We start from the raw sequence: 17,598 nt of genomic DNA on the forward strand, positions 1-17,598 counted from the left end.
AACACAAAGCTCTCTTACAATTACAAACCCAGCTGTCACCTAGAGGACAAGGAAGGCCGGACGTTCAGAGTTCAAATGGTTCAAAGTGATCTGAACCGGTCTGAAACAGGTCAAACCATCACCGACAACATATAAAGACTTACTAATGTAACTGCAGATTCCTGATTCTGGATGACAACCATAAGGGAATGCTCTAGGCAAAGCTTATAAGCTTATAAGTTAAGTACTTTTCTACAACGAGGTAAATCAAAGCGTTCAAACACATCAAGACCAAACACAGGTGAGGATATCATTAATAGGGTTTTAGGGTTCATTTATGGAAATATCAGGAAAAAGATCTCATTTTCCTCCACTATATCAACATCCACACATCCTGTAACCAACAACAGGATAACAGACAACTGGACAACAGACCGACTGATTTTACTAACACACAAGTTTTCTGTTTAATATTATAATAATGTAGAAACATTTTACAAACATTTAATCTGTGAGTAACACTCAGGGTTCTTTAATTCAGAGGCAAGGCAACCTAATTTTAATCAGTTATATTGGTTTACTTTTACTTTGATTTTTAATATTTCCATTGAAATGTGTGTGTCCTATGTGTTACAGTTTCCTTTAAAATGAAAAAAAAACCCTCGTTAAATTCATCCTCTATGTACACAGCTATGAAAAATGTTATACTACATAAAGCATCTTAATTGAGAGTCCTTTCCTGATCCTCTGCTCTTGAAATGAAACCATTGACTCCAGTTTATCATCACCGAAAAAACAACAACATGTTGTTCACATATATGCTCAGTGGTGGGTCAAACACAATGGTGGCAAAAGAGAGTCATGCTGAGAGGGGGCAGCAATTTTAAGCTGAGTCCACACATTTTAGAGGCAGCAGGCTAATCCGGCCAGGCTTTTTAGCCCGCTATTCAGGACGACAAGTACCCCTAGGATTTGGGCTTGTCCCCACCTCAGGGGTTGGGGATTACTGAGATACCATGAACAGTGGAGAAGGTGTTATGGTAGGCGAAGTGAAATTAGCAAGACTGTAGATTTTTTGCAAGCGTAAGTGCTCAGCTCTGTCTGCTCTGTATAAGTTGGTGAAGCACACACCCAAGAAGGTGTGTGCTTGTAGGGAGGGTTTTTTTGTGTGTGTATTTAGAGGGGTTTCTCTCTGAATCAGACCCCCGAAAATATACCCCAGCACTCTGACAGGGTCACCTCTGGGCCTTTCAAAGCATCCTCTCAACCAGTCCTAATTGATCTCACGCATTACTACTCCCATACATGGGATGGAGGACAGAAGGGAGATGACTGGCTCCTTGTCTAAGGAATAAGGTCCCCTCGCTGGTTCCTCACTGCTCAAACACACACACACACACACACACACACACACACACACACGCACACACACACACACACTCTCTCTCTCTGTCTCTCTCTCTCTCTCTCTCTCTCTCTCTCTCTCTCTCTCTCTCTCTCTCTACCTTTGGCATGCCCACCCACCATCTCCCCTTCTCCCCCTTCTCTCCTCTATGCTTTCACCTCCAGCTGTGCTAATCCACTGACCAAGTCAGGAACTCAGTTACCCATCTGGCCAAGCATGACTCCAGCTGGGAGGAGAAAAGGATGGAGGGGCGGAACGAAGAAAGAGGACAAATTGTAATGGGGTACACAGAGAAAGGGGGACAGGGGTGTGTTCTGTCGGTAGTCTGGAGATGTCTGGATGAAGGAAGGACATTTTTAAACTACTGTTTATTTTATTTAACCATTATTTTACCAACAAAGACATTAACAAGAATTTCTAATTTACATTACATTACATTGTATTGCTTGCCACAAGACCCTTGTAAAGGGAATGTCATGGGAGGGAACAAACTAAAAAATGAGAAATGGCTGTTTATTGCCATTATAAATGTATGTATAGCCCATTAAAAGAGATATAGTTCTCGTTGAGATATAGTTCTAGTACTGTTTTAGTGTTACATTAACAAACTCCAATTATTGTTAGCAGCAGACTGGAAGGACAGAATTAAAAGGATGAAGTGAATAAAAGCCATTATTCTGGTGTTAGAAGACTTATGTACATGTTCACCAATATTGGCAGAAACACTGTAGTGCCTAAAAGTGCCAAACAGTGATTATGCCTTTTTTCCATCCTCAAATACAAATGCATCGATCCTATTGTCCACTTGTAGAGAAAAGGGATTGTCCATTCTAACTGTCATGATTAATACAGTCTGATGCCACCATGCAATGAAGGAACCCCCCACCCCACCCCCAGCCATGACCTCAACCTCTGATTCTGATTCCTGTGGCCTTTTCCTGCACAAACTGACGACCTTTGTCGAACCCGATCACATGCCTGTTAGGACGTTCTTGTACAACAGGAGATAACTAATGACTCGACAGCCGTTACATCCAAGTATATTATCAGTGTATTATAGCTGTATACAGTGTATAATAGCTCTATCTACTTATCTATCATCCAGAGAGAGAGAAAGAGTGTTTGAGCCATTCTTTCTTCAGTCATTTCTGTTGAATAAGGCAATAGGGCACATGCAGCTCACTCACCTTCTGAAGGACATTTGAAAGTAGTTGGGAGGAACAAGCAAACACTGAACTGCTAGAGAAGCAACAATGAGACATTCTCCCATTCAAAGAGAATCAAGCCACCTCCATCAAAGCATCAAACACTAATAGCACACAGCATGACACCAACCCAAAGGCGTATGAATAGCGACATAGACGCAGGCACACTTACACACACACATATATACAAAAGTCCCTGTTTGTACTTACAGACATTACCAGTGTTGTCAAAACTGTTGAGCACTTCATTAACTTTAAGAGGTCCCAGGTTATCCCTACAAATGAAAACACAGGATTGTATGATATACTGGTAGAATTCTGTATTTTATCGTTTTGTAATCAACACAGAAACATGGAAAATTAAGTATTTCTATATGGCACAAGAAAATGTCAGTCTAGCTGATACTGATTTATCAATGATTCACACAACAGATTCTGATACTTGAAAAAATAGATTGCCATCATACACGCTTTTTACCCGAGCTGATAGGAGCAACCTGAGACTGCAAACACCTGGAGTGCATCCAATAGTGATTTTTATCTAACTAATCGGATGTGCTGTGGCATGGAGGAATGGTCCTTTGTGAGGTGCACTGTCACTCTGCTTACTTTATGCTAGAATGAATCCATTCTACATAGCCATATGTGAGTAAAGGCAGATGTGCATACCTGAGTAAGGCACTATACTCAGGAAAGAAGACACTTCTGTACTCCACCCATTCATCCTCTGAGGTATCACTGGGGTTTTGTGTCACAAGTCGTTTCCTGTTGAAAAGGTTGAATGTGGAAAACCTACGAACAGATGCCTGTTTGACTTCTGCACTGTGCCCTTGCTTGTTTTGCAAAACCTGCAAGATTGAAGAGTGAAAACAAAAATTAAAGAAAAAAAGTTTGTTTATAAAAAAAAAGATCACATTGTTTACTGGACAATCTCACTGATTGTGAATATTCAGCTTTGCAGTATGAATCCATTGATATTCTCTGTGCTGCCATTGTAAGGTTTGAGCTCGACATAGATGACGTCCTAAAGATAACAACGTGTAGGGACAACTGAAAATCAAACACACTGTGTGTGTTTAATTTCTGAAATGACATATTCTGGTCATATATCTTGGTTATACTAATGAATCAAGACTGCTAAAATAGATTTCTATCATACTACAGAAAACTGAGATATCACACTGTAATTACCGATACATCTGGACAAACATATTTCAAAGTAAAGTCAACAATGCTTGTGCAGCTAAAATGTAGTAACATGACAAAAACAAAACAAAACAGCAAATTACAATGTTACTAACATTATTACTGTTCCATAAGGCTTAAAGACTTTCACTGAGAAAGAAATTATAAATATTTCCATAACTATTTATTGATAAATCCCAGCACATGTTGCAGCATTTGGGGGGAAATGTCTAGAAAAACTGTTTACATTATAAGAGATTTGTACTTTCATTTGACTAACAATGATTATAACAATACCCTTTTCAGTAGAGTCCATCTGGCTCTTGCGACACCAATAGTACCGTTGCTCCCATCCCGGGAGGTGTGAGAATTAGCCACCGAGGTGTCTGTATTAATATTTTTCCTCGAAGACGAAGTCTGCTCGGTATTCTCTGTGGTGCCCTTACCGGCGGAGTGCTTCTCCATTTTAATATTCGAAAGTATGGGCAGGAATAGATTTGTAAACGAAATTATTGGCTGTATGGTTGTCACAGTTGTCGGTAGCTGTGTCGCAATACAAAAATAATTTTTACCTAATCTACACCATCGTACATGTTATCAATATGGCTTGACTGCAGCCACTTGTTAAGATCCACAACGGAAACATGCTACTTCCGTACACTTGTGGGTACTCCAGGCATAACAATACATTACCGAGACAATCTTGTTAGATTTTCCGTTGCTACTCAGGCGTCTGTAAATCTGACTTTGATTGTTTTAGCCTGGTGCTACTCGCTACGTCATCTTCAGCGGGCTTTGTTTCGGAAGTTAACCGCCTGCATGTAAATTTTATCGTGGTTGATTACGGATTTTTGTCAACATAATAAATAAACAATGCATGTTCGATGTTTAGAAAATGTTTTTGTGTAAACATTTCCTATTGCCATGACTGGGAACCACAAAATGCAATTCAGACAGATTAGTTTCACATGTTAATAATGGCCCTTTTCGCCTCCCTGCTATCTGGTTCTGCTCGGAGTTTTGCGCCATATCGAGTGAAGACTCGGGAGCTCGCTGTTTGCAAACGGATAATCCGTCTCTCCTCGAAAGTCCAACGGTTTTACTCATCGGTAAGGTTATTCAGCAAATGCAAATAGCGGTTTTAATTAAACTTTGGGGTTAAGGTGAGATCAGTCACTGCGATTGGCATCAAGTAATAATTTATTGCACGGTGCCGTCGAGCTGACAGGTAGCCTTTAAGGAGGGCCAAAGAGTTGAAATTGAGCCTCTGGATGTGTCTCACTGCACCGACACGGGTGTGGGTTACAGAGAATCACCACAAATAAATGTACCAGTCAAGTCTGATCATTTGCAATGTCAGGTTAGTTTGAGAAAATGCAAAGTCTTTAGTTATTACAGTCTTTTTCATTACAGATGCATTTTCGACATTGCCAAAGCAACATCTTCATACAGTTCAGAGAATGGTTAACAAGCGTCAGTCAGGGCTGCCCGTTGTTTTCTTTTTATTTACAGACTGGTCTTTTCTTTGTAGGATACTTCAGACTCATCCGATAAGAGTTTCGTCTCTGGACTTCAGGAGTATAAAGACTTGAAGAAGTATTTCAACAGATCACTGAAGGCAACGTACCGCAGGTTCTACAACACACCTGATCACTCAGAAGTAAGGTCTTAGAAACATTTTCTCAGTTGGGCTGATGGATAAAATATTTGGCAGTTTAGTTGAATTGTTATACATGCACAACATGTTAATGCATATCTAAATTTTTATATCAATATTCCAGTGTTATTCCATTCTACAGGCAAGAATGAATTTCCCTTCTTTCTTTCTTACAATTCACTCTAACTTTTCTGGACACAGGTCTGTGGACGTCACCATGTATATTTCATTGGAAATGATGGCATCTACAGAATGGCCAAGAGACAGAGTAAGAAGAAAACATGAATATATTTACTACTAACATCGACAACTTTGGAGCAGAGAACTCTGATGACTTTTAACGATTTTAATATCTAAAGATGAGACAGGTAATCGAAAGCATATTAAAGGAAACAGAATGGAGATTGGGAAGGAATTTTCCTTTATTTGATCAGATTTTAAAATATACTTCAGACTGACCTCTCCAGTTTTCCTTATAGTCTAGTTTGCTATTAGAACCGGTGACTTCCATCTTTAATTATGCTCTTTCCTTGTTTGTAGATAAACCAGAGCTGGTGCTAAATCTAGAACGAGCCTCTGAACTGCAGAAGTCAGAACTTGAAAATGAAGCTTGGATACACCGGCATCAGTGGACTGTCCAGAGAATACGTCTGTCCCCACAGGAAAAACATCTTGCTGCCACACTAAAAGCTAATAACAGTCAAGAGATGAGGTGAAAGACAACAGATGTAACAATGCAGAATATCTGTTATGTAGCAGCTTTTTTGTTCTTTTTATTTGGTTGTTGTGATGAATACAGTTTGTTCTATGATAATGCAGGTGTGTGGTTGTGAAGCTTGAAAAAGGAAGTTCCCTTTCTCTGAACCCCCATCACATTTTACTCACTATAGACAGTGTCTACACCTTTGGTATGTTTTAGGACCTGTACAATAAAAAATATATTTCAGCAACAATGAGATGATCAGCATACTGAATAATCGCTTGTCTGTGTCTTCTTGTAGAGTGGGCCACAGACGAGGTCCTGTTTTATACAACTCTGGAGGGTTTACGCTGCCACAGAGTGTTCCGTCTGGACCTGACCTCTGGCAGACGCAGGATAAACTGTGTGTATGAGGAAACATCTCCCGAGTAAGTGTTACCAATGTGACATACGGGCGCTTTTCCCACACCGTCTCTAATGGAAACACCATCATGCCCTCAGTGTGTTTGTGGAGCTGTCCCTCTCCAGAGACCGACAGCTTCTGAGCATCAACTGCAGCAGCAGAACCACTTCAAAGGTGCTGCTCATTGATACAACATCCTGTTTAAAGCCTTTCCTGGTTCAGCCATCGCAGCCAGACCTCCTGTACCATGTGGAGCACTGGAGGGGGTGGCTGATCATACTGGCTAGTACCGGGCTTGGTCAGGAATATCAGGTACAGTTTATACATACAAATTTTAAAAATGTGGTGCTAACAACTTTTGCTGATTCTTCTTTGTTTTGAAGTTTTCTGTTGTAATTTGGTGCTTTGTTATCAACGCTACCTCTTATTTGTTGTACCTAACAATCTCATTTTATTTGGTAAGAAAATAAACATTTAATGTAGTCATAAATTTCCTAGGTGACACAACTGAATCGTATATAGGTTTTAAAAACTTGGTCATTAGTATATCCCCCATTGATCACAGCAAGAACGAGGTCATTTGTGATTAATTCAAAAAAATTATTATGGCTGTTTCTTCAAAAACAAAATCTCTTGAATGTATTATAATCAAGAAATATACATGTATATATAGATGCAAGTTTTAAGTTTTTGTCATAGAGTGTATTTATTTATTCTTTTACGTGTCTACTAGGTTGTACGGGCCCCTCTCTCAGAGCCAGCAATGGTCTCCTGGGTCCCCTTGTTTGTTCCTGATCCTGGAACTATTATCAAAGACATGGACGTGGTCGGAGATCACTGCGTGCTTGTTGCTACAACACCAACTGGCAGCTTCTTCCTGATCGTATTCAAACTGACCCATCCTGAAGAAGTAAACACAGTACAGGTTTGTGTGCCAGAAAACTATTAGGATCACTGTTTGGCTCCTGGCCGCTCCTGTCGTGCTTGCTGTTTGTCATGAAACTAATTTTCTTACCATTTTCCTGGTAAGTCTTGTGTTGTCTTCAGCTCAAAAATGACCCACCAGCAGATTCATCTTCCTTAGTGACCTTTTTTACCTTGATATTTCATAACTTAAAATTAAACAATACTTTCACGAGTGCTTTACACCACCAGGTTACTAAGATTATCTTCTGGTCATTTTTAATGTGACAGTTAAAACATAGAGACTAACAAACTTGACATCTACTTTTGTACACATTTTTATTTTATGTAATGTTATACTTTTATATTCCCAAGCTCCCGTCCTGGGCCTGTGCCATCAAACCTAAGACAACATACATGGCTGACCAACACAGTGTGTTAGAGTTCTTGATTTCATCTCCGGTGCGCTCACCGGAGCTTTACTGTCTAGACCCTGAAGCTGGGCTGCTCTTATCAGACAGCGGAGACGAGTCCTCCTTGGAACACCAGGGCAGTTATACCACATCCCGCCTGGAAGCCAGTAGCCAAGTGAGAACACTTGACACATGTGAGGAATGCACACAATGTAATGTCAGTTTCCAGAACTTTCCCTCTCCTCCGTAGGATGGTACCTTGGTCCCGGTGACGCTGTTTCACACACTACCTATCGAGGGTTTGAGACAGGTTCCGCTGCTGGTTCATGTCTATGGAGCTTATGGCCATGATCTCAACATGGAATTCTGCCCAGAGAAAAGACTGCTGCTGGAACGAGGCTGGGCGCTCGCCTACTGCCACATCAGGTATCCAGTCAGATTTGTTTGATACTGTGAGGAAAGGAAATGATCTAATGTTGTCTTTACTCTATTTGGCCATGATATTAAGTTTGTATGTTGAAACAAATTTGTGTTCCTTTACTCCTCCTAGAGGTGGAGGAGAGAAGGGTCTTTTTTGGCACAGACAAGCTCGTGTGGAGGGGAAGCCAAGAGGAGTGGAGGACCTCCAGTCATGTCTCCATCACCTCTTCTCTTCAGGAGTCTCCTCCCCCTCCCTCACCGCCCTTACAGCCTGCAGTGCCGGAGCTGTGCCCGTGGGAGCGCTTTGCAACAGACACCCACACATGATGCGGGCCGTCACACTGCAGGTAAGACTTTAAATCACTGTACGTTTATGTTTTTATGAGTCTAAAACACATGAAATTAGGAAAGGGAAGGGGAGAAGGACAGTAGTTAAGGTTGAAATACAATTTCCTTGCCCATTGCAAGTAGGCAGATGACTTTCAAGTTTGCAGAAACACTCTCAAAGTCATGTTATTTTCCATCTTCAGGCTCCTTTCCTGAATGTGTTGGGGACTATGGAGGATCCCTGCCTTCCTTTAACTTTGGAAGACAGAGAAGAATGGGGAGACCCAGTTGGACACCCCAACCACAGACTCACCATCTCCTCCTACTGTCCCCTTCACAACATTACTCCTCAGGTACAGAGGACTGTGGGGGAAAAAATCCACTAGTTTTATTTTTTTATGCATGTGTCTTTACCTATTGCAAATTGAACTAATATAATCCAGTGAAGTCTTAACTGCACCCTTTAAAAATAGATTCATTTGTGCTTTTGATTTCCATGCTTTCTCTACTCCGATTAAGATTCGATCATCTGACTTCTGTATAATTTTACTCAAATTAAGTTTGACCTCGCACTGTGATATTCTCTTTCTTGATTAATAATTCAGACTGTGTTGGAAAGGCTTTTTTAATTCCCGTGGCACACACTTTGGCCCAGAGCCAGGACTTTGATCTATTATTGGTTTCCAGGCTCTCAAAGCAAGTAGCATAGCATCCAACATAGAACAGCAGCACTGTTTGGACCCGTGTGCCACTGACTCTTATTTTCTAAATGTATGCGTGAATGAAATGTTGACATGGGGACTCAGGGATTGATAACCAGTAGCTTTGACAGTGTGGGTAAACCACAGTTTAACCACTTCTGTGTTTGTGGGTTTTTGCCTTCCACACACCTCACTGCTGGCGATGGTCATTAGCAGAGGCATTAGGGTTACTCAGACCTCATACAACACATTTGTGGCCAGAAATCAATTATTAAAATTCTAATAAGGACATTTCACAGCAGCTCATGTTGTCTGTGACAACAGTATTGGTTTATTCATCACCATAAGCAAGGAACAAAAGTGGAGATTGAAACCATACTTTATATATGGTCTCATTTTGGTGATACTAATCTTGGGTGTCGTCATGTTGAAACTGTTGTGATTGACATTCACAGCTACTGGGCTGACGGCGTGTAAAGCATCCACCTTTCAAATTTATAGCTTCTCATCAGCTCCTTGATTTTCTTGCCGTTGATCTTCGGTTTATTGTTGATGCAAAATGACATGGATATAAACTGTCAGTGGACAGGTGCTGAGTTAGACAAACATTATGCAATAATTCTGTTTGTTTGTTTTGCTGTTTGAATGTGTACCAGTGTTACCCATCCATTCTGCTGACAGCCTACAGCAGTGATGCCAGGGTTGCAGTGGCAGGTGTCCTCAAATACACTGAACGGTTGAACGATGCCATTCGTACACACTTCACCATGAGGCCAGAGATGGGTATGTGCACGCATACACGGCCACATATGTCAGCCCATCTGCTGAATTAAGCCGTTGTCTTATTTGACCATGTAGACGCATCTGTGCTGTTGTACAAGTGCATGTTATTGTTTACAATTTGCATGTGCTTTGCACGACTGACTTTCCAAATGTCCTGCATTTAGATGTAATTTCTGCATCATTAAAGGTTTGACTATTTCAGGGTCAGCTCCCAGGAGCAGTATCAGTGTTTGTCTGGAAGCACAGTGGTTTACAGACTGACGGCCGTCTGTCCTGACAGTATTTATAGTTCACAGCTGAATCATAGCATAGGTCACCTTGTAGTATTGCTTGTCTGGATGCGTCTGCTAATTGCTCTAATATCCCCTAAGACTGGCTCTTTCTCCCTCTCACTTATAATCTGACTTCACCACATTAGTGGTACTCTACTTTACACCTCTCTCTCTCCAGCTGCATCTCCCGCCGCCACTCTTGTTTCAACCCCACACACTATCTCTTTTTCACCCGCCCTTACTTTTCTGTCGTTCACCCACACAAAAGTAAGGTGGAGAGACATACACACACAGAAAGCACTGTGTGTGTATGCCTCCCTAATCTGTTTGTCTCTGCTCTCCAGAGTCTTTGATAAATTGCCGATGGCATAGACACATGCAGGCCCATTAGCATGGAAAAGAGATAGTGTATCAGAGCACGAGATTACGCACAAGAACCTGGGAGCTGTCAAGGTCAAGACCGCAATTGTGAAACAGGCCGTACCAAGAGGGAGCGTGATATCATATGAGAGAGAGAGAACATTAAGATCAGTGTCTAAGAGGACGTTTTAAATATGAGAGATCTTTCTCTTCGCTCCTTCTTCTTCTGACCTGTCCATCTGTGTGTTTTAGCACGTGAACCAGCACCAAACATAGTTCTGAATATCCAACCTGGAGCAGATCACCATGGACCAGAAGACTTTGACTTGAGGCTGGAGGAGGTAACACAATCCCCTGAAAGACGTCAAATGATGGCGAATTCACTCAATTTTTTCTAAATAAGTACTTTAATTACCTTTAATCACCTGTTCCACAAAGGCTTCCTGTAAAATGTGGTCCCATGTTTAATCAGTCAGTCAGTCATCTTCAGATTACCACCACTACATCCGTCGCAGTGGGTCACGGGGAGCCGGAGCCTATCCCGGCGGCATAGGGCGTGAGGCGGGGGACACTCCGGGCACAACGCCAGTGCACCGCGGAGCCACACACAAAGACATACAGCCATGCACACACACACTCATACCTACGGGCAATTTGGAACGGCCAATCAACCTGAAGCACATGCTTTTGGAGGTGGGAGGAAGCCGTAGAATCCGGAGAGAACCCACGCAGACACGGGGAGAGCATGCGAACTCCGCACAGAGCGGGACTCGAACCCGGGTCCGCTGTGCTGTGAGGCGGCAGCGCTAACCACTGCACCACCGTGCTGCCCCAAGTTTAATCAAACCACATGAAAAAAAACAACCACCCCTTCTTTCCAGCAGTAAAAGTTTAAAAGTTTAGCATCTTAAATTCAACCCAAACTTCTAAAATTAAAAATACCAAGTGTAGTCTTGTCAGTGAGGTTGATGAGTTCAGACTAAGAATTTTGTCCTGTCTCTTGTTGTCCTCACAGGAAGCCCTTAAATTAGCATTTCTTTACACTGAGCTGGGCCTGGATCATCCTCAACCTCCTCGGAAGAGGAGGAGGTAGCGAATCAAACAGAAGCCAGACAAAGATACAGAACGTGGATGAAATGACAATTCCAACATCTCCAACAATACCAGTGAAAGAGAATACTAGCAGTGAATTTTTTTATTGTTTCATTAAAATCCCCAGCAGAGAAGACTACAACTGTCATTGTTAATGTGAATACAGACACCATTGTCAAATGATTTTAGCATTTATGAAGTATGTCCATGACCTTCAAATAGCAGGCCTTCTCAGAGACGTAGCACTGCCCGGGGTGGGCAGCGTGAAACCGACTGTGGGTGGAGTATTGAATCACCAAACCCTCACCTGCTTCTGTTGGAATATGAGACTTTTGCAACACCTTGTCATCATTGACCCGATTTGTGCTCATCACCACCTTCAGCTGGTCTGGTAACTCGAGAACAGAGGAGAGATCTGTGTCCATGGATTCTCTACCAAAGTTAAGCACCATTAGGAAGGCTTGGTCATGCCCATCCATCTCCCTAATGTAGGCAAAGACCGTGGCATCGGCGTGGACGTAGCAAAACCACCCACGCAGGAAGGGGAGCTCTGACTGACGCAGGTTGCTCAGGAAACTATATTGAGCAAGAACAGAGTCTTTGTCTTTCTTCTGGACCTAGAAAAGACAGATTGATGAGACATAAAAAATGACCTCAAGTAAAATGAATGTGTATCGTATTCTAAAGTACCTCCACGTTGACACTTCTGTAGTCGGGATGTACCGGCAACCAGGTTGTGTTGGTGTTGTTGCTAAAGCCTGCATTTGTGTCATTGCTCCACTGCATTGGAGACCGCTGAGGATCCCGACTGGCACTCTGCAATGAAAGGCCAAGATTTGCACCAAGACTTCAACTGCAATTAATTCTAAGATCAGTTTTGTTTAAACTATCTGACAAAAGCTGTGGTTTCATTTTGTAACCTCTGTCCAAGCTGTGTCATTTTCTTATACATCTCTTTGTAAAATACTGACTGCATTGTATTTGCCGGCGGGGTCCTGTATCTGACTCTCTGTGACGTTGATGTTCTCCATGCCTATCTCCTCGCCGTAGTAAGTGGTAGGCGTCCCTGGAAGGGTCAGCAGCAGCATGTTGATGACGCGAGTGTAGGTCTGACCAGCACTCGAGGCAATGCGAGACTTGTCGTGATTCCCAACCTGACACCCAGAGACGGGTATAAATGAGAGACTGAAGTCAGTTGGGAATCGAGGAGACAGGATAACATAAAGGGCTGGGGTCCATGAAGTTCATAGTGAACACTCACCACCCAGTTGGCCCAGCGTCCCTGGGGCATATTGGCCATCCACAGGTTGACCAGGTGTCGAACCCATAAGCCGCTGGTGTTCTGAGGGAGGTCCAGCAAGTAGAAGTTAAAGGGGAAGTCACTTTCTTTGACCAGGGACGTGCTGTAATACATCATGGTCTTGTCCACCTCATGGTAATCGTACGACTCTGTCACCATGAACCTGAAGTGCAGCAAGAACTCTAGTTGCATATGAAAACGTACAAACCGATCATCAAAGAAACAGTATGTCAGCTTCATACTTCTGAGCTGTTTCAGGTGTCCCTGTTTTTTTCATGCATCATCTTATTTATAGTAAACATTAAGTATATTAGAATGTTACTAGTCTCAGCGTACACAATATCATTGTGTGGCTAAAGCTACAGTACCTGTATCTACCAGGCTCCCGGCTGTAGGTGTCCATTTCTGCCCGCCATTCCCTCAGCAGGTCATGTAAGCCCAACTGGCTGGTGGTGTAGTCGTGATGGAGGTCCCATTCTGACGTTACAGACTCCTGGGGTTTACAGTCAGTGATATATATCCAGCTGTAACTTTTTTTTTTTTTTAAAGGAGTATATTTCATAATCTACTGATTCTAGTTTCACCAACCCTTACAAATATATAATGCTGGTTCCTACGAAAAGAGTCTTTTTTTATTTTGGATGGGGTACTACAGTAGTGATCTATTCAGACTTCCCCCACTCAGACTCCATTGTCAGACAGAACCACAGGGCCCGGTCACACTCCAAGCAGGTAGAAACTAGATACCCAGAGAACAGAAGCCCAGGATGACAGACTGTTAGGGTCATTGTCAAGGGGAAGGAAAGTTCATCAAGGGTAACAAAACACAGAAAAAAGATCCACATGTAGAAGAATAACTCTTGGAATTTTGATCGGACCTGCAAGGCCTTGGTGTGATGGCAAAGACTAGTACGAAGCACCAGTTTAACTGACAGCCTCTTCAATTCATACAGAAAGAACTAGGTTATCAGCATACCAACCAATGAGATACCACCAAATTGTCGAGCCAACAGCCAGCACAGCACGTAGCACTAACCATGACCCACTAAAACCCACTAAAAGTCATAATTGGGTTAGTTTTTGTCAAGGTCAGTGATAAAATCCTCAAACACATTATTATGGAAATACCACATTATGACTTTTTCACCAGTGTAGCTGTTTCCTTAAACATCACTGAGTTATTTCACAATGGAGATAAATTCCAAACGCTTGTTAATCCAATAAAATATGCCATTATTCCTTCTAATCTTCTATGCGAAAAGACGTCAGTCACTTTGGGGTAAAAAAAAAAGTAACTTTCTTCCTTTACACTCAGCTTAACTGCTTCAGGACCCTTTGAATTCTTAGACATTTTATCCAGAAGGGCCCTCGAGGGACCTGACATTCACATGAGTGATACATTATTATGATACATCATTGGCAAAGTGCAATAGCCCACTCAGCTGGTGACTATCCTACCCCCAGGTACACTGGAGAGCATTGCTTTAAGTCAGTGCTTTTCAATTATTTCCTGAGAATCAATGCTTTAAGTGAACACTTTCTGTCCACAGTTCAGTTCCTCAGATCATTAAAAAATGGACTCTGATATGTCACATATTGGACAGATTATGTACAAAACAAAGTCTGTAATTATGGAGCTGGCTTTAAGAGCATTGGGTTATAAACTTAGATTTGGTCTTTGGAGGTCAGAGAAGGAAGAGTTTCCGTGTGGTGAGAGCAAAGTTTATAGCTGTCAGATGCTGTGATATGTATTGTACAGTTGCTAAAAGCAAACTTCTTTTAGGTTTTGTCATTTTCAAGGGGAAATAGTAGGAAATTCCACTGTCCAAACAACATGACCTATGTTTTTAGTCAAATCCTGATGAAGGCCACTCGGCCGGACTGTTAGCACCTTTGTTGACTTGGATTTAGTAAAAAAAAAAGTAAATCAGTCAATGAGGGTTTTGTTTGCGCAATTTTTGTACAATTAGGTATTAAAGATCGGATGTATGTGATTTTGGTTTAGACTGATAAGGCACATTCTCACCTAAACCTACTCTGGGAAAGACAGAAAAAATAAGTGTGGTTGGATCATCATGGAGACAACATGTAACACTCACTGGTGGTTTTTTTGGGTCCACCTGTGGTTCGTCTCTCAAGTGTGGAGCCTCCAAGAGGTGCTTCACAGCGTCCATCCGGAAACCATCCACTCCTTTCTTCAGCCAGAAATTAATAATGTCCTGAAACAATGAATATCAGGTTATAAACAACTTGTACTTTAGCATAGCAGCAGTTCAAAAGAAGAATTATTAAGTCAATGATGAAGGTGTGTAAATTTGCATAGGATTGCTGTAGCATGGATGAGACAACACTGAGGATTTAATCCCAGTTAGAACATGAGTCATGCAGCTGATCTTACAGTCATCTCTTTGCGTACATGAGGGTTCCTGAAGTTCAGGTCTGGTTGCTCTTTGAGGAACTGATGCAGGTAGCATTGCCCTCTGACCTCATCATAAGTCCATGATGAGTTTCCAAACACACTCACCTGAGAGGAGGCAGGAGGGAAACCACAGGATTAGACCTTGTAGAAAACTGTCAGCTGATGATTTCATTTTTCCAAATCAGGATGAACACACTCTACCAACCCAGTTATTTGGCTTTGGCCCAGTTGCATTGCAGTCAGCCCAGACATAATAATCCCTATAGCGAGGATCTCCAGTCCGGCTCAGGTTGAACCAGCGGTGCCGGTCACTGGTATGATTGGGAATGAAATCCATGATGAGTTTCAAACCTGGTGGAAGTAAAGAGAGGTATCCCATTATTAAATCAAACTAGATACACACAAAAAAAATCCCACAATGTACTGATCTAGCGTCACTTGTCTCACAGAGGACAGTACGCACCTTTGTTATGCATTTCAGCCAGGAGATCTTCAAAATCTTGCATGGTCCCAAAGAGTGGGTCAATGGCCTGGAAATCTTCCACATCATAGCCAAAGTCCCTCATGGGAGAACGGTAGAAAGGACTGATCCAGACAGACTTGATGTTGAGATACTGGAAGTGATCCAGCTGCTCTTGAATCCCTGCCAAAGCAGGCGCAAAACAAGGTTAAATCCTGGAAACCAAACAGTGCTGATGTTGTTCGGTGACATTTGTGTACCATCAGACGACAAGACGATGCCATCATTCCAGCTTTAACAGAGGATTATATGTTGAATTCTAGGTTATCCGCAAAGTTCTCATTAGAACTAATCCCATACAGTAAAGAAAAACTTGGATGCACTTTTTGCATGTCTATTAGTTCCCTTAATGCCTTGTCTTATTCATAGTGAATAAAGCTGTAATAATACTATAATAACGTATTATGCTGCTCACAAGTTTCACATTGATTTACCTAGTTTTAAGCTCCAGTTTGTCCTTGTATTTAAAAAAGAGGACATGGTGGATTTTTTTTTTATCCTGTTATTCATTAAAATGTTGGAACAAATATTGCCTTGTGTCATGAATACAGATCATTCACATGGTTTATGGTGGACTCATGTGAGAGCAGGTTGTAAAAAACAGTTGATCATCTATTGTAAAGAGGCAAGAACTAACGTTATCAGGCACTGGTGGATTAGATGATCTTGTTGTTTTCCTTTTGGATGCTTTCAAAGTGTAACCCTTTAACCCTTTGTTTAAAACTACGAAACAGGCTGATCTTAAGAAAATCTTTGGAGGGTAACGCACTGGAGTCCGAGGCAATGGTACCGTACCTTTGAGGTCTCCGACCCCATCTCCGTCCGAGTCCCTGAAGGACCGGGGGTACACTTGGTACACCGGGGACGCCTGCCACCAGCTCATGCATCGCGGGGAGAGCGCGATCAACGTGACCGTGAGCGCCACCAGCGCCAGGGTGCAGGCCACCGTCAGCCAGAACAGGATCTCCCGGGGAATCCGGTACCGGGCCTGGGAGGAGTACATCAGCAACACCTCCTTCGGCATCCCGGCGTACGGCTTGATCTGCGTGTACTCCTCGATCGCGTCCGACTCCACCGCCGCCGCGTTGGAGTCCTTGTCATCGGGCACGGCGGTGCCGGTGTCGTCCGAGACCCCATCGGTCTCGGCGTCCTGGAATCCCGGGTTTGGGCTCCACTTTCCCAGCTCCATGCTGTCAGGTTCTGTTCTACGACCGAGGAAGAGTCAACGTGTCCGTGGATTTAACCGCTCTGGGAGGGTCAGAGTACGCTCCAGGTGATCCCACTCTGTTACGCACACGCGAAAGCGCGCACACATCACCTGTCACCTGTGGAATGCGCGTCACTGGATGAGGTAGTAATGGTGAAAGATTAACGTTTTTGTAGACGTAAACTGGAGAACTGGTGAAGGAGGAAATATTCATTTTTACTTTAAATAAAGTGGCTCTCAGTCCACCACCAGTGACCAGACACCCCCCCCCCTCCAAAATCAAGATAACCTGATACCATGACTAGAAGTTCCAGGATTTGGAAGCAGCAACCAACTCACTCATAAAT

General features: G+C 42.5%; 3 protein-coding genes across 4 annotated transcripts in view; 1 reads left to right on the forward strand and 2 right to left on the reverse strand.

The window, feature by feature from the left end:
- The window catches only part of camkmt (calmodulin-lysine N-methyltransferase), an 84,649-nt gene extending 80,226 nt beyond the window's left edge, over positions 1–4,423 (reverse strand). Inside the window, exons 1-3 of the mRNA XM_068328224.1 lie at positions 4,072–4,423; positions 3,259–3,437; positions 2,800–2,864 (exon numbers count right to left, since the gene is read on the reverse strand). Of these exons, the coding sequence (XP_068184325.1) occupies positions 2,800–2,864; positions 3,259–3,437; positions 4,072–4,239 (412 nt within the window). The 5' untranslated portion in view covers positions 4,240–4,423. The remainder of the gene's footprint in view (positions 1–2,799; positions 2,865–3,258; positions 3,438–4,071) is intronic.
- A 300-nt stretch (positions 4,424–4,723) lies between these two features.
- On the forward strand, positions 4,724–11,866 carry prepl (prolyl endopeptidase like). The gene is made up of 15 exons (XM_068328236.1): positions 4,724–4,883; positions 5,306–5,434; positions 5,633–5,699; positions 5,972–6,143; positions 6,251–6,339; positions 6,433–6,559; positions 6,633–6,846; positions 7,268–7,459; positions 7,813–8,025; positions 8,101–8,276; positions 8,401–8,617; positions 8,801–8,950; positions 9,955–10,081; positions 10,966–11,054; positions 11,729–11,866. The coding sequence occupies exons 1-15, from the start codon at positions 4,743–4,745 to the stop codon at positions 11,804–11,806; spliced, it is 2,181 nt and encodes a 726-aa protein (XP_068184337.1). The 5' UTR covers positions 4,724–4,742; the 3' UTR covers positions 11,807–11,866.
- On the reverse strand, positions 11,865–17,558 carry slc3a1 (solute carrier family 3 member 1). 2 transcript variants are annotated; one of them, XM_068328238.1, is made up of 10 exons: positions 16,840–17,558; positions 15,988–16,167; positions 15,730–15,875; positions 15,522–15,629; positions 15,205–15,324; positions 13,474–13,598; positions 13,067–13,268; positions 12,777–12,959; positions 12,496–12,621; positions 11,865–12,422 (listed from the first exon to the last, which is right to left on the reverse strand). In XM_068328238.1, the coding sequence occupies exons 1-10, from the start codon at positions 17,231–17,233 to the stop codon at positions 11,991–11,993; spliced, it is 2,016 nt and encodes a 671-aa protein (XP_068184339.1). In that variant the 5' UTR covers positions 17,234–17,558; the 3' UTR covers positions 11,865–11,990. The 2 variants fall into 2 exon arrangements, with proteins under 2 accessions (XP_068184339.1, XP_068184338.1); XM_068328237.1 differs by having other exon boundaries at positions 15,504–15,629.
- Positions 17,559–17,598: the final 40 nt, after the last annotated feature.

This window comes from Antennarius striatus, chromosome 11 (assembly GCF_040054535.1).
Source record: "Antennarius striatus isolate MH-2024 chromosome 11, ASM4005453v1, whole genome shotgun sequence".
NCBI lineage: Eukaryota > Metazoa > Chordata > Actinopteri > Lophiiformes > Antennariidae > Antennarius > Antennarius striatus.

What these genes read in the sequence shown, in the direction of transcription:
- prepl (XM_068328236.1), top strand. Translation starts at nt 4,743, where the DNA reads ATGTTAATAATGGCCCTTTTCGCCTCCCTGCTATCTGGTTCTGCTCGG. An exon ending in TATGAGGAAACATCTCCCGA is followed by an intron (nt 6,560 to 6,632) that starts GTAAGTGTTACC and finishes TCATGCCCTCAG; the next exon opens with TGTGTTTGTGGAGCTGTCCC. An exon ending in TTGACTTGAGGCTGGAGGAG is followed by an intron (nt 11,055 to 11,728) that starts GTAACACAATCC and finishes TTGTCCTCACAG; the next exon opens with GAAGCCCTTAAATTAGCATT.
- slc3a1 (XM_068328237.1), bottom strand. Translation starts at nt 17,233, where the DNA reads ATGGAGCTGGGAAAGTGGAGCCCAAACCCGGGATTCCAGGACGCCGAG. An exon ending in GGCTGAAATGCATAACAAAG is followed by an intron (nt 15,876 to 15,987) that starts GTGCGTACTGTC and finishes TACTTCCACCAG; the next exon opens with GTTTGAAACTCATCATGGAT. An exon ending in ATGTACGCAAAGAGATGACT is followed by an intron (nt 15,325 to 15,503) that starts GTAAGATCAGCT and finishes TCATTGTTTCAG; the next exon opens with GACATTATTAATTTCTGGCT.